This window comes from Anopheles cruzii, chromosome 2 (assembly GCF_943734635.1).
Source record: "Anopheles cruzii chromosome 2, idAnoCruzAS_RS32_06, whole genome shotgun sequence".
NCBI lineage: Eukaryota > Metazoa > Arthropoda > Insecta > Diptera > Culicidae > Anopheles > Anopheles cruzii.
The window spans coordinates 50283814-50303897 of NC_069144.1; the positions used below are offsets into that span (position 1 = coordinate 50283814).

General features: G+C 49.0%; 1 protein-coding gene across 1 annotated transcript; it reads right to left on the reverse strand.

The window, feature by feature from the left end:
• Window positions 1–341: 341 nt before the first annotated feature.
• On the reverse strand, window positions 342–8009 carry LOC128277986 (zwei Ig domain protein zig-8-like). Its single transcript, XM_053016606.1, has 8 exons — window positions 7953–8009; window positions 5466–5620; window positions 5103–5180; window positions 4877–5009; window positions 2413–2532; window positions 2217–2319; window positions 1565–1662; window positions 342–1123 (listed from the first exon to the last, which is right to left on the reverse strand). The coding sequence occupies exons 1-8, from the start codon at window positions 7993–7995 to the stop codon at window positions 849–851; spliced, it is 1005 nt and encodes a 334-aa protein (XP_052872566.1). The 5' UTR covers window positions 7996–8009; the 3' UTR covers window positions 342–848.
• Between the last annotated feature and the right edge of the window lie 12075 nt (window positions 8010–20084).

The following is a 20084-nucleotide window of genomic DNA, read 5'->3' on the forward strand; positions in this document are numbered from 1 at the left end:
AGGCTTGAGTGGGACAGGGATTTCTTTCGTAAAGTCACATAGGCCAATGAAATATTCATGTCTGATATGCTGTCTGCTCAATTACTTTACTTCCAACAAAACCCTAACACAATCCGGATTGAGTGTCACGTCACCTTCCGTTCCGTTTTTTTTTTCTTGCTGTTTCAGCTCTCCTGTCTTCACAATTGGTGCAACCGGGTCATAAAAATGCAGTGTGCCTTCTATTGCAGAGCATGGCCTTAAGGGCCATCGCTGCCCGTTCCCCTTTGTTTAATGCATTGAAGAAACAAACAGAAATCATAACACGGTCTTTTCACACTTCCGGCTACGGCCGTGGCGGTCATTCATGTCGCCCGCAGCATCCGTGCGCTACAAAGGAACCGTGCTATGTTTTGTGTAATTCAATCCGACCGCCCGTCACCGATTCGGTTCCGCCCGTTGATTTGTTGTCCTGTGTGTCTCCGGGAGCGGGCGCGCGCCGCATAGCTCCCGCGGCGTTATCAGTTTAGTTTTCAGTGTCTGTTTGTCTATTCTTTTTTAAAGGAGTGTATGACATTTCTAAACTCTCACTAAGAATGCAATTTTTTGGCTCCCCATCGAGCTCCCCGTAACTATAATGGCTGTACAGTACTCATCTAGCTGCGTCGGGCTACGCTACAGACAGTGGTAGTAGTGGCAAGAAACTAGTAGGTGAGGGTGATCGCGGGTTGATTGGGACGTGCCGTGGGAGGTGAGCCGGAGTCCTTGCCGGCGAACGAATGAACGAATCCTTAGAGATACGGTGCGCCGCCTACGGGCAATCGCCGGATAGAGCGATTTGTGTCCGCTTGGGCAGCATCCGGTTCTTGTTAGCTCGGGTACGCGTGGAAAGTGTGGGTACTGCAGCAAAAAACGATCGACACTTCTGATGAGCTGCTGCTGCCGGTGCTGCCTTCGGCGCAGGTTTCTTTCTGCCGGTGCCCGGCCGGACCGGACGACTTCATCATCTTCGGGCCCGTGCCCGGCTGGGGCAGATGCACCGGAATTAGCACGAGAAGCGATAAAAGGACGTACAGCGCGTGCAGCACCACTGGCCGCGGGTCCGATGCTGCTGAATTGTGTTGCATCGCCGCAGGATGCTCTCCTAGGAAAAATAACGAGAAAAGAAAAAAAAACACAAACGGGTTCGTTGTTTTCAAGCAGAATACATTACGCGGAGTATACGCCGTGCGCTACGCTGCGACATTTCGCAATGTGACTCGCCGCTGTTTTAGTTGCATACATTAAACAGAAAGCAAACAGTCGGACAAACGAGACACACACCTTCATGCCCGACGGTTGCAGAGCAGAACAGCGATCGTTACTCGCTCCGAGACAACGTCGTGCTCTGCTTGCGGCCAGCTACCTGGCCAATGATTGGCCGCATCTACTAAAATGTCTTTAAAACAGACCAAACATCGCGCGACATCGCGGACGATAAATCTAACCAAAAACCCTGCTGCCATTGCGACTGGTTTATTCAATACCAACCCTACAGGGCTCTGGCGAGCGGCTCAATGGGTAATTAAAATCCAACGCTACTTACCGCTAATTACATGAGCGTACACGCTCGCCGACTTGGCCATCGTCGGGACGCAGGTATAGTTGCCGGTATCGCTCTGGACCGCACGCTTTATCCTTAATCTGGCACCATTCCGGCAATTTACCGTTCACCGCCATCAGATAATGGTTTTCCACCAAGCGGGTTGTGTGTGTGTGCAGCCAGTCCAGTGCAGCCCGGCGCAGCGTGTTTTGACCGAGAGAAAGAGAGAGAGACACATAAAATACGAAAAAAGGAAATAAAAACAAAGCTAACACCGGGAACCTCAATTTGGCAAAAAGCCTTGCCGGCAACTTCAAAACTGCCCACTTCGACGCGCGTACGGTCCACAAGTGGCCTCCGAAAAGGTCCGCGGGCGACCCAACCGATGTAACGCCGAACTATACGCCCCCAGATGGTTGCAAGAGCAACGGTCCGCAATTTGAAAGCAGTTTCGGGTAACAATCGGTTTTCAACAGGATGAAGGGTCTGGGCATTCTACGTGGGATCGTTGGGGGATGGTTCTCGAGTCTACTCCACGGGAGACAGCTACAGCTTTTCCGGAGAAGCGTAGAAGTCACGCCGACTTCGTGTCCGTGGCCCCGAAGCGAGCGCCTTTTCAGGCGAATTTCGCGCCTCAATGCACCTATCTTATTACCTGGACGTCAGAACATCTGTCCAATCGGTCTCGATCGAAATCCGTCGGTTTTCACCCGCAAGATAGTCGTTTTCCTGCGTGGACGACTCGACGAGCGTGTTTCCTGCACGGGGCAAATCGGAACATAGTTGAATGGTTATCGCAGATCCTGCAAAGTATCGCCCGGGGCTAGGCCGCGAGGCCCGGCACAACTTACCCTTGTACCAGAAGACGGTACCCAGCTCGTGGGGGCCCTGCTGGATGGCACAGACCAGTGTAATCTCGCTGCCCGATTTGATAAATATGTCCGACGGTCCCAGGATTCGCGCCCGCAGCTCTGGGGAGACCAAACCAAACAAACAATACCACCGCACACAGACACCCAAAACAAAAAAACATTAATATCTCCCATTTCGGAGCCATCGCCATCGGGGAAGTTGCTTTGCGGAAGGTTCCCGCATATAATCAGAGCCTAGGCGTCAGTTGAAAGTTCCCTGTCAGTACGCGGGCAAGCCAAGCAAAAATCACTTACGGACACTAAGATAAACACAGAGGACTGTAGGCACTCGTCCTGCTGGGGGGGATACGTGTGCACAAATTCGTCAGCACACTAATAGCAAAATGTGCTGTTGACTTTGCCGGGTCCTGTTCTCGGGTTTTGTTTCGGGCTTCTGGGCTTTGGTCGCCTTCGGCCCGATACACCGAGAGCGCGCGGCGGGAATTGAATTCCACTCGGGCATTCGGGCGGAGAAAGACGGTGCCACACACACACACACACGCTCTGGGGGTGACTGTTCATATCGGAAAAGTTTCCGGAACCACAGGACCAGACCGGGTCCCAGGATCGGGCTTTTTTTGGGGGGGACGTTTATCGGTACCCCGCTTCGAAGAAGGACCGAAAACTAAACTCGCCGACTCGCCGGAACGAGAAATGCACAAAATAAACTAACGGCGGACGGTAGGGCAAAAAACCCGGAGCCGTGGGCAAATATTTATCTCCAACTCGGGGCGCGCCGAGCGGTACGTTGCTCCGGCAAAGTGCATTTCGGCGAATGGCGTAGCAGATGACACACCCGGTCGGTAGGATAGAGTTGTGGGATGTGTGTCCGTGCGTTCGCCGTCCGCCGCCTGGCGGTGGTGTTTGTCTTTATTATGTTTGCCAGAAAACTTACGTCATGATTTTGTTTGCGAATTTATTACGCGTGAAGAAAACATCACCACAACGGACCATGCGGCCCACTTAATACCGCGGCCCGTTATTAGGTTGTTCAGCTACTGTGGTGCCGGCGAATGGACACCGACCGGACACTTCTCGGGAGTGCCATCAAATAGATTCACACCTAGCGTTACCCATGGTAACTGCGTAACGCTGGCCTTGGATGGGGTTACCGACACACAAAACTAGGTTCGGTATCTTTGGCCACCACACGCGCCAATATCAGCGTCTTTGACGAATTCGAGTTTTATCAACTAATCTCCATTAACTCGAGCACGGATTAGCAGGGACATCCCTATTCCGGCGAGCCAGTTTAATCCTTTTGCCAAGCGATTCGCCACTGACCCGTAATGGATGCCGTTCGTGTCATTCGGCGAACGGCTGAAGCTACAGGACACTTATAGGGATTGGAACTAAGCCCCCGGTTCGCCCGGGTTCGCCCGGGTCCACTCTATCGCTGGTGTCCACCCAGGGCCCAGGAGGTCCGAAAAGAGTCACAAACTCCAGTCGATGTGCCCCCATCCCCCCAGGGGGTGGTACTTCTGTCTGTCTCAAACTCAATATCCTGTCCGTTGCCAGCCGGTGCAGCCATGGCGCGGTGCTACCAAGTGCTACCACCATTATTCCATAACAGCAATTAACATGCGATGATAACAAAGATGGTCCCCAAGAAGGGACGCTGGACGTCGTCCGGATACGCTCCGGAATAGGAAAACCCATAATCTCCCGGTGATTGTGGCCATAGGTCCGCGCGCGTAAGTTTGGTAACTGAATTACTGAAATTGTTTGTACAACTTTGCACTGTGCTGCAAAAATTTATCAATAAAAAGAGCAAAATTTTGCAGACTTTGCCGGTTGCCAAAGTGAATTGCGGAGTGAACGCGGCCGGGTACCAAAGAATCAAAGTTTTTAATCTCAATTATAGTGCGGGGAAGCAGCAGCGGTGGTAAGGGGTTAACGTAAAAAAATACCCTCAACTAAGTCCGCTAACCCGACCCGGTCCCCGACTCAACCGCCACTCGACTTGCCAGTGTGCCGACCAACCGAAGTTACCGACCGACCGAAGTTCGGAATTTAATTGAAGTCACGACGGACCGGAGCCTGCGTTTTGCGGGCAAGTCGCCTTTCGCAAAACCGTTACTTTCCGGTTCCGGGTTTGCGGAATGGGTTTATTTTTCAATTCGATTCGAATTCGGATTTGTGCGGAACTTTGCTCGGCTCGTTCTGCGCAGCGCCACACGGACCACCAGGGTGGCCGAAAGGACGTGTTTTTTTGTGCCGCCACATCCCTACGAAGTGCTGCTATTACGGATGCAAATCTGATACAGTGCTTCTGCCGCCACTACTTAGCTACTTTTTGGTGGGGCTCCGTTAGCTCGTTCGCCCGTAGTCGGGACGGGTTTGGCAATTAAAGCCCGGTTCGATCCTTTCCGCTGGCTTTCCTTCGCGGCACGCCGATACCTACCGATGACGTTGAGTGTGTAGGACAGGGACATTTTCGGCTCGGTGTTGATTTGGCACTCGTACACGCCGGAATCGCGAACCTGGGGATACTTAATCTGCAGCGTCCAATTGACGGAGCTTTCCGGTCGTAAAACCTGGTTCCAAATGTGGAGCGAAATTCGGTCATTACATTTTTGCTGCTCTGCGCAAACGGCTGCCGGTTGGTGCCAGACAAAGCCCAAACCCACCTGAAATCGCTGATCGGAAGTGTACGTTGAAGCACCCATCGTCAGTATGTGTAGGTCACGTTTCCTTATCCAGGCCACCTGCAAAGAAGTTCGTTGATAAAGTTGGCACGTGAGAGATCTTCCCGGCCCGGCACATGCGTGGCTTCTGGGGTAAGCTTTTTTCCCTTCCAGATATATCCGGTATATCCGGTGGAGCCGAGTCGGCGCGAGAAGTTAACGAGTTCTTAACACATTTTCGTGCGATTTCCAAATAGTTTGCAAACCATTTGGATATTTAGTCGCGTCCAGGTGTGCGAACCGCGCACGTTCACTACGGTACTATCTACGAAGGAGTCGGCCCGTGTCCGCTTGACAAATACTCACATCCTTATCACCGAGTCGCTCCACCCGACAGTGCAGGAAACCGGTCTGACCTACGGTCACGGTAAGGTTGCGGGGCACGTCAAAGTCAAAGTAGGGCTGGAAGGCTGCCGACTCCTCGGTGGTGCTGGTCATCATCATGTTCGAGCTAACGGAAACTAGAATTGGAGATGAACATGAATATTCAATAACCGGTCCGGCCCGGCAGGCACTCCAGGGCTCCGCAGTGCCGCAGTGGGCATATGTTGCGCGGGCACACGGCGCGGATTGGCGCGAACACAAAAAGCACGTCCGTACGGGAGGAAATATTAAACGCACACCTCTTGGAGCCCGGCCAGCTCCGGAGCCGTTCTGGCTCGCCGGGACTTGCTCGCCGGAACCCGTGGAAAGCTAATATTTCACCGCCAGGTGAGCAGTAACTTCCGTGTTTTCACCTCCCCCCAAGAGTGTCCGCCCAACCCGGGGTCGCCAACGTGCCCACCGAACGGGAACGCGCAGCAAGGACATTTAAACATGCGAGTTTGTCGTTTAACTTCAAACGAAGTGTCGGTTCGTTTGATCTCACAACCGTCGCTACTGATGCTGTTCTCGAGAAAATTTAATTTAAAAACCAAGCTTTTCAAGGAAACGCCACTCGGCGCAGAGCGGACGGACGGGACGCGAAAAAAAACCAGAACGGGGACCAGATACGAGTCTGCGGTCGCGGTACTAATTGCCGTGCACTGCTCTTGCTCCCTAAGTATGCCGGCGGTGGGTGGGCAATTAAATTACAGGAATTAAATTTTATTTCAAAGCGAATTAAATGTATGACACTGACAGGCTCGTTGGGTAACTTTCCTACGATGCCGGTCCGGTCTAGAATTCGAGCACTTTGGAGTAGGATTCTTTGCTTTCGATCGCCTGAGAACGTCATTTAGTATTTCTTGTTTTTTGCTTAGTGTCGGTGAATGTATTTAGTTTCAAATGTTTTTCGGGAAATTCCGGAGTTAATGGAACAGACTATTTGTTTGGCTTTCTCGTTGACCATTTGATTGCTTAAGCCGTTCAAATGACCAGCCAATCAATGGCGCAAGGAACATTCAAGATTCAATTAATGCACATCTTAAAGGCGTAAAAATGCTTCACTTACATATTGCTCCCTTGTATTGTAATCTCTACATTGTAAAAATATAATTTAATGTGTGTACTATTATTCTCAGGCTAATTATACCAATTTTTGTTGGTTGCATGCAACAAACAAAGCTTCCGGCGTTGTAATTTGGTATTGGCAGTACGTAGACATAAATTTACAACAAAACTCAACAATTATCAAAAGGACAATCAAACGAGCACAGAAAGAACTTGATGGGCGTCTGCTTCGGAAGTGGAACATGATTGAACAAAGAACTTCTTAAGAATTATACAATATTTCTATAGAAATCATGTTAACTAAAATAACTCTCAGCTGAGAAAACATTTTCCTTTCCAAGGACATGAACAATAGTAGCATTCTTCCAATCATCGCGTTCGTAAGTAAATCCTCGCGCAAAGCATTCTTTCAACGAAAACGCCTTCTCGAAATTCGTCTTAAAAGAAGTTTAATTTCCCTTAAGAGTTTGAAGTGTTGGGGAAGGATTTTCGCCAAACACGTTCAAAAGTTACAATCTCAAGATTGCTACAAAACCCACAAAAATAGCCTTTTTCTGGTAAGATTGTTTTTTATTCTGTTGACAAAATTGACTTTTAGTATGTTGACCATTATTTATTTCGTACCTACGCAGCAATGAATTTTTACACTTTCAATAGACGAGAACTCACTCAGTCTGAGTCCCTGAAGTTTTCTCCTTAACGCCTTCAGCAATCCCGGAAGGGGAAATGGAGAATGCAGCCGGGAGGTTTTGTGGGAAAAGCTGAGAGTCCCAAAGAGTCCCACTTTTTACGTGACAGTACAAAAAAATTTACCGATTTGTACTAAACCATAAAAATTACATTTTGTGTTCGCCAAAAAAACATTTTTTTTTTCGAATGCACCCAAATATGTCACCAATCTGATGACACACTTGGGCTCAACAGTCAACCGAAAATACCATAAAATCGTACGTGGAAGCTTTTATTTCGCATTTGAGGTTATTAGATAAGTCGTTCGTAAAATCAATTTCCAACCTTTTAAGGCATAAATAATGCAAACGAATTTTATTTTCATGCTGCGTATGGCGGCAAACATCTCACGGCAAACGTGTCTAACGGCACTCGGACTCCAACTGTGTGTGTGTGTGTGTGCTTTGTGTGTTCACCTGCGAGGTCCTTCCGTGCAGTGGAATGGTCGTCTCAAGCACCTTGGGCACACCAAATTTCGCCAATTCACTCTCGCCCGACGGTGTGCCCTGGTGCCAGCCACACTGACTGGCGGGCCTAGCTTCGTGCAATTTGTGGCTATCGTTCCAATCATCATTTTCATTTGAAAACATATAGCCGTCCCATTTGTTTCCCATGTGAAGATAATTTACGTACCCCAAAAGATACATGAAGCTCGCAGAACGTTGGCTACGTGCATTTTGGGTTAGCACTTCTTGCTCGTACGAATTCTTCGCTCCGCGTTCCGGCTGCTGCTGCTGCTGCTGCTGGCGCTGGCCTAAGGGCTACTTCCAGTCGCTCCGAATGCCATGCTGAGTCTGAATCGTATGCATCCTCTCATTCGATTACGCTTCATGTGGAACGCTCCTTGACGACACGGACCGGGGCTATGCAAATTTTCTAATTGGTTTCTCGCACAAATTTTGCACGCCGTACCGTTTTTCGTAGACTCGCCGTACTGACCTGCTCCGAGCCGGTCCGATGCGCTGCTCTTTATTGTCCTGCAAGACGAACGGAGACAGATTGAGAGAGAGAGAGAGAGAGAGAGTGAGAGAGAGAGAGCATAAGAGTAGGACAGGAAGTACAAGGATACGAAAACAAATTTAAAGTGGGTCATGAAAAATAGCACCCGACCTTTGGGGTCTTTGGGTCGCAGTTGTCCAGTGCCCGGGTCCGGGGTCCTGCTGGCCAACTACCAACACACAGGTTGGGCTCGCTCGAGAAGCGACCGGATTTTGGCTACATATGCAAATGTAACGCACGGTGGGGGTTAATTGAATCATAAAAGAATACGAAAATAGTGCGATAGCGTCTAGACGCCGAGAGTGCGACTGCCCACTGCCGACTGTGGCTGAGGTTAAGTAAGAGCATTTCACTGTTTTTTCGAGCTCATTTTATTTACGGTCTGATTATACACGAGCCCTTCGGCTTCGGGTTGCTGGCTGTCGCCATTTGCGCGGTGCGACAAAATGGTTCCGATATTCTGATTCCTGCACCGAGATAGATGCCGGAACTTGGTTACTACATTCGCCGTCTGCTATTTTTCAGAGTCGCCCTAATTATTTTCTACGAGCACACTGCGCTACTTCTTGGCACGGTTGGAACCTCACCGGGCCGTCGGGTCGGTCAGGTCACGGGCCGATCCCTTTTCGGCGCTAGCAAAGAGCAAGGTTGTAGTGCTAAAATTTAATACCTATTTGGCACCTGCGCCTCGTGTAAAGTCCTGGGCAACGCTACGAGCTGGTCCCGAACGTGATCGATTTTGCTCTATCGTCTCCCGGCAATATTCCCACGTAATACTAACTTACTGCCGTGAAGCCTTAGCATACGGTGCCCAACTAAGTCCCGATGGGCGGGATACGAAAACAGAGCTAGCGTGCTCTCAGTAATCCCGCTTCCGTTATTACTGAAAACATATTAAACTCACTCACTATGCACTTCATCTTCCGTCTTCGGTTCCGTGCAAACAATGGGTAATTAACTGTTTGGCTTCCAAGAAATTTTTGAAGACTTTGTAACTCATCCGAACGGCCAACGGTGGGTGTGGTGGGTGATAATAAAATTACATCGAGAAGCCTAAAAAATCAGATCGCGATTTAAAGTCAACTCCCCAACTTGAGGCACCCCCCCGCCTTGGGTCTAGGTGGTTGTAAAAGCTACAGTTTGTTTTTCTCTTTCTCTTTCTTCTTCCTCCCACCAGGAATCTGTTTGTTTTTGCGCCTTAACTTGCTTCGGTTGCCAAAGTTTGGCGCCCCACACGGCGTCGCGTGTAACTGAATTAGCGAAAAAGTTTTTCCACGCAAATGAGCTCATCGTAGCGTGCGAACGGTGGCCCCTTCCGAGACATGGATCGTTCCGAAGCTCCGGTTCCGGGCGCGCCGAAAAACCCCAGGCCCCCGGGAAGGGAAGGACCTTCCGGACGCACGAAGCAATCTTCCGAGGCATCCGCCAAACCCCTATCTTTTATGACCCACCGCCACCGTGCCATGTTGCGGTTCCTCCGGCCCACCGGAGATGCCCAATTGGTATACAACGAGTAATTGAGTTAGACGCCACTGTGTCGCCTTCCGGATCATTGGAAGTGCCATGTTGACAACGGTTGTTCGTGAATGTTTCATACATTCCGCTCGCATCGATGGCCGCCCGGTTCGGCAATTGACTTCATCCACCTATCTGGTCTCTATGATCTTGATGGCTGTTGCAATTGCTCTCGGTAAGTCACGACACGGTACGCACGAGCACGTTCCCCGTTCCCTGCACGGTTTTATAAACTTTGTCCGCTGCGCCAGCAGAAATAGCCACCGATAAATAAAACATTTTTACTACGCAAGCCCCACGCTGGCGGCTTCTTCGGCGGCGAAACGCGACACACGCAGCCCTGTTGCGACAACAGTGTCGCCGGCAAAATTATGCTTCTGATTTGTTACGCTCTGTTCTCTTCGTATCTCTCGTTATACATTCGAGTTCGTTAGTTTTGCCGGCGGGATTTCTAACTTTCTTGAAAAAATCGCAATTGAAAGAAATTTTACAGTCGGCATAATCCGCTGGGGCAGTCGACGAATGATGTCCTTGTTATCTATTCACAGTTTCATGAGCCCGTCTCTACGCCTACGTATTGCGGTGGGTCCATCGTATGTTTTCCCTCTACCAGTGTCCGAGAAGTTGTTCGACGCCGCCCAAAGGGACGGAAAAAACAACCCGCCTTGTACATGCGACTTTTATTGCCGGGCAACAGCTGCATACATGGTCGTAAAACGCCTCTTTGCCGGTTTTAATGGATCCCGGCATAGTTCTCACGATCGCTATACGTGCGGCGTCATACAGCACACGATGAGACAAATATTTCACCTTCAGTTCTGGTGTTGAAGTAATGCATTATACTATTGATACATAGATTTCAAATATTTACCAACTCAAATTTAGAAATAAACAAATAGTCACTAATTTAATGCCCACGTTTAAGCAAAGCAATCAAAGCTATAAACGTACTGGATTTGCCGCACGTGACATGAATCATGAAACGGGAACCAGAAAGTTGTAATTGAATTTCATCGCACCACACTCGATAACCGCTCTACGGGGTAATTAATTTTATTCTGGAAATTAATGGAATGTGCAGAAAGCGTGCGTTAGCCATTCGGCATCGATGCAGGCTCGACGCAGACCTAATCACGACCTTTATATCAGGGTTTAAATAAGCTTTCGCCATTTTACACGTTTCGTTTACAGGTCACAGGCGTCTCTTATCAATAACAGTTGGCCAAAAATTCAAACTCTGCTTTAAAATTATCACCCAATTCTGTTACACATGCACAAAAACGACTCCTGGAAGTGGAAAACTGTTTAATTGAAAAGAAGTTAAACGATTCTTCCACCATACCACGCCGACCACAATTCTTACAATAGTTTTCATTTTCCCGTTAAATTTCTGCATCATTGCATCATTCCGCACACTAAATTAGGTCATATTGCCAGACGGCAACATCTGCATAACCATTCGTTGGCGGAAGAGATCCAAATTACGAAGCCTATAGTTTGATTCCCGATTCCCATCCGATCGATGCGCCCTGATCCTTTCATTCGCCACAGCGCCAGATGCGCCCCGTTGTGTGTCCCTCTGTGGAAAAAGAAATCATAATTCCACACACACACAAAAAAAACATAATTTTCACACGCTCCACGGCCAGAGTCGACTGCATAATACAGCACCGGGAATTAGCGCAGTGAATACGCGGCCCTCCCGACGGAAGGCCGGGCATCAGCGAGCAAATTTACAAGGAAGCACCGGGCACATTTCATCCGAGTCTCCGAGGGCATCGCTTCTTCGCCAAGATCGTTAAAAGCCTTGAAATGAGGATGGCAATCGTGTTTTTTTCCTTAATTTCCATCCCAGCCACTTAAAAGACCTGGCAGGGTGCACTGGGCTGCTGGGCTGCTGGGCACACGCACATTAGGCCGCGTCAGTAGGCAGTTCCGGTGCCGGCGGATGGCCAAGAACCCAGAGACGAACCTACTGCCTGCCTGCCTGCCTGCCTGAGGGAACAAAATCCAATTTCTCACCATTTGTTGGGTCAAACTGGTCCGCTTTCCTGTTTTATTCCGTTCGCCACTAGTGTAAGAAAAACTCATTTGTGTACCGTCGGCCAAGGTCCGGTCTCCCGAGCTCGGCGGCCCACGGCCTCGTTGTGTGTCAAATAATATTCCACGCGCTAGCGAAAGCCATTATTGCAAAGATTTAATTCCAGATAATAGAACCGCAATATTTTTTGCATCGTAGCTTGCCACGGCTTGCGTATGGCATGGCATATATTTATGCTCTGGACCGTGGCCGTCGCAGTGGCGATGACTCGAATGTACAACACCATTAGGTTAATATGACGTGATGCGATGGAACTTGAAATGGCGGGGAACGTTTTAACATTTCCAAGCCGTCTTTATGTCGTAAAACCGGACCTAGAGCTACCATTAAACACGCCAACCGTTCGGAATGGCATCAGACAGAGAGCCTGTCTTAATTCAGCGAATTGCGAAGCTTGTCTGGATCGAAATTTCATTCCACCCGAATGCTGTTCCTCACACGCTATCAATTGGATCCCATCAAGTGTTGGTATAATAATTTATTCTTTCAATTGTATCCCGAAATAGACCCACGTGCGCAGCGCTCAAACATCAAACAACGTCCCGACGGGGAGCGAAAGCATAAAATAATTTTTAATTTCTACATAAGCGCTTGCAACGCCTAATTTTAATACGGCTTGGCTGTTGCTTTTTTTCTGCCCGCTGTGCGATGATAAAATTACGACCCGAAAGTGCTGTAAATTCCGGTTTGCTCATTGAAAACCCGTGATACACTTTTGATAATAGCTTTTTGTTTTACAGGGCCCCGATAAAAGGGCTTTTACAGCGCCAGGCCGCGAGTAAAAAGTGACTGACGGAATAAGCATACTTTATGACGTGGGACTTTGGGGCGTCAGGCCAAAGTGAACGCGGGAGCTTCTAGCGAACGGTAATTTAATGAATATATTACCTACCGAGTCTCACTTGACAGCTGGCAAATGTTGAATATCCAAATTATGTACTCCCATAAACGGCACGTTTGATGTCTCGGCGCTCGGCCTCGTAAATCGGGCTCCTCGCCCACACTACAGGGTTTCACTGTTTTGGTTTTCTGTTTTAAATTTAAATTGCCTTCAACACATGTGAGTGCCGCCACGTTTCGACATGCGTTATAATGCGTTATGTAAAACCCCACACGCTTCGTGCCGTCTTCCCGAACAAGCAATCTTCTTTTCCACTGGAGCGTGAAACACAGGAAATTATCACTTCTGCTGCTGCTTACGACCGGCGATCATCGACAACCGGTTTGACCCGGGGCAAATCTAATCCATTATCGGCCATCTGCCATTAAACACATAATCCAATCAATTGCACTGCAATCCATCAGTTGACCAATCCACCTGAGTTGGGGCCTCATTGCACCCGTCGCACACGTGAGTAATGTTTGACGCCGCAAGACTGCATTATCGCGGCTATCGGCGTGTGTGGTTTAAATCAACCAGACCGTTGACTGTGAAGCACGGTGTGCAGCTTAATCACTTATTCATTACCTTCGCTGGCAAACTGAGGAACACGAAATCGAACCTAACGGGCAGAACACTGCCCGCTACTTGAGCACTGCACATTTATCCGAGTTATTTACCCGTTCGGTCAGCACAACAAATTGAGATAATAACAGAACGAGGCCAAGCGTGAGGCCGGTTCTTATATCCCATTGGCTTACCACCGACACTTGACACGGATTTTCCCATCCCTGGCACATGCGGGCCACATGGCAGAGAGAAGAAGAAAAAAAACCTCTTCCCAATGATCTATATCTTGACCTCCACCAACCACGAACGTGACTTCTGCAACCGACGGTGAACCCAAAACTGAAGCCTATGCATCATCCCACAAGGCTATGGAGGGTCTGTTTCATCCTCGTGGCTCCCCAGTCAACAGGCTTACTCTCTCTCTCTCCCTCTCTCTCTCTGACTCGGGATCTGCAGTTTCCAGACAGGACGACGGAGTACTCTCCCGAGTTTATAGGAGTGAACCTTGCTCGATTGGCGCCGGTCGGTCGTTCGGTGTTCTCTGTTGTGCTTCTATCACCACCAGGCGATCTAGTGGAGCCCGAGTGCGCGGAGTGTCTCGCGAGAGCTACTAGCCACATTTCCCTGGCAGAGGCAGCCAGGCAGCATCCGATGGCGACCGAACGTCCTGTGAGATCCCCGAACCATCCGTTAACCGGAAAGCGATTCTCGTGAGTCCCTCGAGAGCGCGTCCGTGCAGCATCCATTAGACCCGTTCATCAGCACGCGCCCCAGGTTGACTTCCCATAACGAATTTATCCTGCGTGTGTGTGTGTGTGTGTGGTCCAGCGGTCCGCATGCACCAGGGGAATGTGGTCTCTATGTTGAGCACCTCCACTTGGGTTTATTGCCGAAATCATGGATGGTTGGCCGGTTAAGAAAAGGGGTTGCTTTGCGTCGGGGTTTTATGAACAAAAATGTGCCCACCAAGTGTCACTCGAAGGTTCCGAAGCTTTGAAGCTTGTCTAAGCGAATTTATTACGACCTCCAGTAACGCCTATTGTAACGCTTTTCTTCAATTGTCTGCGAGCTTCATGGGCTGGCGCCTTTCGGAACAATGCAATAGCCAGCGAGCGGATGTTGTGTAGAAAGTCAAAAGTGGTTTATGTGGATACTCCGAACACGCTCCGTGAGCCGTGTTTCGTGCAAAACTCCAGCTGAATGTGTGCGGCCATCCATTATCAAGACTTTTGGAAAGTATGAACCACCCAGCCGCCCCCGGCACACCAGCGCCGGGTGTAAAGCACATGGCAGAGACACTGTGCCGTGGCGGGCCCGTTGCTGGGTTACGCAGCCGATTGCATACACGTCCTCGCGTCCCCAGCGGTGCTTAGGCTAATGAAAATAAATGAGTCAAGAAAGCCGCAGGCTGGGTGTTGGGAAAAATTAAAGGATTTATAGGAAAACCAAGACACCCCGGGGGGGCCGTGCACACAGGCCGGGCCGGGGCAGGGCAAAAAAAAATTATGTCTCTCGTGTTCCTCCCGTGATAAATTGCCCCGAAGCTGGGGGCAATTTTCAAGTAGCGTTTAGGCCCGAATTTTTGTTTGTTCCGTGGCCACAGAAGGGAGAAAAAAGCGTCGGAAATCAATTATTTCGCCAGCTAACCCAACCAAGATGGCATATTTATTGCCCTGGTGTTAATGAAGAAGATTCACTGCCTCGGGGGGCTTTCACATACTGTGTGCGACCCACAACGACCGGCGATAACCGGGTTTATCGTTTTATCTGTGTCCCCAATTGTGTCCACTTCTGAGTGGACAGCCAAGCAGAAGTGCAGATCGTTCTGTGGGAGTTGAATCTTCCTGCGGATGCAACGTGTGGACGTGTCTCAAGGGCATCGGCATCGGTTTAGTGGCTGCCCGTTTCATTCGCTCGTGTATAATTCCGCCCGTTTTTCGCTGGGGAAATTAGCTAGCTACAGCGTAACAAGATCGGCCTGTCGCACTCGAAGGGGGGCCTTCAATACTGGTCAATATTGTTGGGATGTTTCGGATTTGCTGCCCTTCTATTTGCTTGAAAAACTTGACATCTGCGCCATGTTAGAGATTTCACACGACAATTTATTTCTGCATATTTTTCGGGGTTCATTTGAATTTAACAAAAAATCCACAGAAATTGGGATGAATAATCATGTGTGATAGTTTCGTACGCGCATGCATCGTAACGCACCAGAAACGTTGACCTTGATGAACCAGGCCAAGGGACCGCCCGTAAAGTGGTCCTTCGTTTCGCCTAGGTCCTTCATGTGTTAAGTTAATTCAATCGCTAGCCACCGATTGGTAAATCGGGCACTCTCCTACCCAAGGCCAGACATAGTACCAATTCTTTCACCCAAAATGTGTCGGTTGGGAATTTGTGTACGGGAGTGTGATAATAACTGAATCAATACGTGATATTCAATACGCCGTGCTCGGAGCCGCATTTGTCCCAACCCCAACCCCGGGTCGCACATTCTTTCTGGACTTTATGACGGTCGATTGGCGACCGGAACATCGACGGATACGGAAAGGTACCGATCAATTTTGAATTGCATTTACCAAGGGGGTGGCATGAATGCATCATTAAAAATGCATTATTCAAGGGGATAAAGGAGCGAACGGGTCCTGGAAAGCTTTCGGTTGATTGAATCGTGTATTGATTCACGGTGACACCCTCCCGGAGGCGCACTAGTGGAAGCCTTTAAAATATGTTACCCTGCCAAACGTATCAAAACCGTTCTGTCTGTTCCGAGAACTTATATACGACTGTTGACACAAATCAGTGCACAATAGGAAACCATCGACAGCACTGCAAAGCAAACCTCGAATTGCATAATTACATCGTTACGGTCGAATTGAGCACATCAGTTTTATGTTGCCCATCGATACTGCGAGGGCGGCGAGGCGAGTAATTGTCCAGGTGTAGTCGCAAGAGTCTAGAACATTCATGAGGAGCATCGAGCATAAACCGTAAAGGAGAAACCGTTGTCTTTGATTATCGAGGTGTGGTGTATTATCAATTCCAATACAACCGACCAAACGGTCAACAAAGAGTGTGCTTTCGTGATTATTTCGTCACAATCGTTCCGCAACAATGGTAGTGGAGCAGCTTTGACTTCTTCCTTCTGGTTCGCTAAACCCGAGAAAACGCTCCTTGGACACCAAACGAACAATGCGTTGAAGGCTATTCCCACAAAGAACTCTTAGGACCGTTTTGTAACTGAGAATAAATATAGGATATATAGAATAAATCGCACAGAGTAGCGATTAGTTTGAAGGTGATGACATAAATTTAGAAGAATAATTAAATACTTTTAGAGATACAGGCAAATTTCCGTTATTTTTGCCCCCCAGTAGTAACTCATGGTTGCTTGTACTTTGTTGTTAATGTCCATAATTTTTTTATTAGCCCAAGTTCTAATTCCAGAAACCCTAACCCTTGATGAAAAGTTATCAACCGACTCGAAGCACGAACGCTAGAAATAGCGCCTAATCGGGGGCACGCAACAAAAGTCGGCTAGAACAATGGCAGATTATGCGATAAATGTTTTGAACTTGCACCCCGAAGACCTCGTTATGTTCGGTAGAACGCCCATTCTACAGCTTTATAGGTCTATAGGGCTAGGATAGCGCAAAGATTAGAGCCGCCGTCAGCCGCCGAATGCAACCTCGTCTGTCGCTGTTATTCATGCCCAATGAGCAGCGGCTTTCGTGGTGCTGCGTGTCCCCCGTAACACCAGCCCAGATCCGTCTTAATTCCCCTACCGCACTTGCTATTGCCGAAATAAAAGCGTCGGACGCCCACTTTTTGCTGCCCTCAGCAGCTGGGATGTGCTCCCTCGGCGAAGCTCGGCCTCGGCCCTGATGGAACCGGTTAATTTGTGGCCGAACAGCGAGAATGCCCAAGTTACTACACAATATTGGTATAAATTCTGGCTTAAATTATTTATTGCATCTGACAAGGCTCGGACAACCGGCCAACAAGGAAGCCAATGGCGGCGCCCGGCGGACCCCCCGGAGCGGTTGGCCCCCGATATCAACAGACCAAGACGCGTGGAATTGATGCTCGCTGATGTTTGCCCGATCCGGGTGTTTGCCTTCACGAACCGTGACCTTTTGGGTGTCGGGTGGTTAGCGGGCCTATTGGGTTGAGCTAGAGTTATGTTGCTACCATTTGCTTGTTAGGGAGATTGTGAATAAATAAATTGGCCTCCACGGAGCCAACGGAAGGCAATTGGAAGGTCGTTTTGCCGTTCTGTGCGTTCCCGAGGCGAAGGCGGGGTGGCTGGATGTCCAACATATCAACGGCAAGGTCGTTTGTTACGCGGGCCCGGCCCCCAGCCCCCGCCCAAAGAAATGACGAAGAAAATTATTGTTTATTAAAAGTCCGCCCTCGGCGGATGGCGCCTGTTTCGCTATTAATCGTCGCTGGAACTACGGGTAATTTAATCGCTGAACGCCGTTCGCCACCGTCCGATCGTTACGCGCCCTGGACCTGGATATCTGGAGCAATGGGCAGCCCAGTGTGTCTTGCGTAGGCGGAGTGCAAATGAAGCTGTGCTAAAGATTAATGCGATGCTTTATCATTATTCCATTAGTATTGTGCGTCTAAGTGTATATTGGCAACGGGTAGATTGGTTATGATAGGGCCGGAGGAGCGCGTGAATTTTAAACCTGAACCGGCGGGCATCCCGCTTCCTCGTTATGCGCAAGGAAATTCAAGCAGAACAACTTTAAGCAGAAACATTTCCGAAATCTTTCGCTCGTCGCTTTCAAAGCTCTAATAATAAAATCATAAATTAACAGAAAACTGTATTCTGTAACATCAATGGTGAACTTTTTTAAAAAAGGTTCAGCAATCTACAAAGAACGGTTGTTACCATCTAGTTGAAAAACTGTTCTTTTTTAAATTAATTATAACCATTATCACACGGTTTAATTTCTCATCATTATCAAACGGTCCGAAAAATCAAGCCTATTCATCTTCCAGAATATCTCCAACCTCCAATATCGCCATATTGAAGAAAACTTATCTGAAAGCTAGAAGAAGCTTGTAGAAAAAGCCATTTTACTAATAAAATCTTCTGTACATGGCCAAGAATTAACTTAATTAACATCGACAATACGTCGATTCATTTCGTTATAAAGATTATCTCCTTACATTGCCCAACTCTCCTCCGTAGATTGTCCTTCGGCAAACTCATTCCCACAGGCCCTTTGTTTTGGGGAAGAAATGCGTAAATATGTGCCTGAAACTCGCAGCATCGTTGCCACCGCGGGGACCGTGGACATACCGTTGCGAAACCTGATCCGAATGCCGAAGGTATCGATGACCAGGGCAGGGACTACTCCAGAGATATTAAAGCAGCATCAACCGGTACCGGTTCGAGAGAGCGAAAGGAGCCGACCAACGCCGTCGGTTGGAATTCCCCACGACCGAGAAACGATTACCACTCCGAAATCGAGGACATCCGCACCACTCGGCCCAATAACCGCTATCGATTGTGGCCGTGATGATAAGGAGCACAACGGCAACCAAGCCGTGCATGCATCGCGCACTTATTACACGACGCGTTATTGCAATTACCATAAATATGCTTTTATCCTGTGTCATGCCATCGGCGTGCAAAAAATTTTTGTCGCTCACGCAGCACAAAAACACATTTGCGAAACGGAGCGTGACAACACATTTGTGTCGATGCGAAAGGATGTTCGCCTCCGGATTGGGGACAACCGATGACAGTGCATCCATCACGGCTTAAGACTGGTGCCGCTGTGCGGTGGGTGCCGCGCGCGCGGGCGGGAACCGAACAATAAAGTGGCTAAGAACCGTCGGAAAATAGGATCTCTTAATGTACGCAATTATGTCGAGGATGCTTTCAGGAAGAGCGTGAAGAGTGGAGTGGAAAAAAGTTTTCGGGGTCCTGACATCCTGTCACCACCGGGATCATAACGGTGCCGGTGCCGAGCAAGATTTGCAGCATAGTGTAACGTCTCGGCGACGACGGATCATCGACGGATGTGAGCGCTCCACGGTTCAAGTAGCAGCCAGCAGCTAGCGTTCTTTGCGTTCTACTCTGTGTGCGGCAAGCAACGTTAATCCACTTCGGGTTCATACCAAAGCCCGGCTGACTGGAAACTTGATGTTTCATTAGTCGGGCTTTGCTCCGTCGGGCGGCAACCCACACCCAAAGCCAGCACCGACCAAAATCCCGACCCGCCACACTTTGACATACTCGTTTTTAATAAGTACCCGGCCGGAGCGAAGCTATGACTACGGCGACGGGCGACGCGCGACGGGGTTCGCGTTTCCCGGCAGTCAGTGATGCAAATATTTACATATAAATTTAAAAGCACCCATTTATGTATCTTACCAACCCGTGAAAGCTCCGTGTCGCGATCGGAGCGTGGAGCCCTAGTGCAGTTGATGCTGAAACGATTAACTCGCAGAAAAAAAAACCTTTCTGTTGCTTTTTCTTCATCAAATTACACTTTTGCGCCAACCTTTCTCGCTCGCTGAGGCTCGCTTTTATGGGAAATTCACGTTCACCGGAGCCCACCGTTTAGTAGCGAGTCTCCCGGGCTCTTGCCATCGCCATCGACAATCAGCATGATATGGCCGCACTGGGGCACATTACAGTTTTCTTATGGTTGTTGATGGGTTTTTGATTTATCTTCGG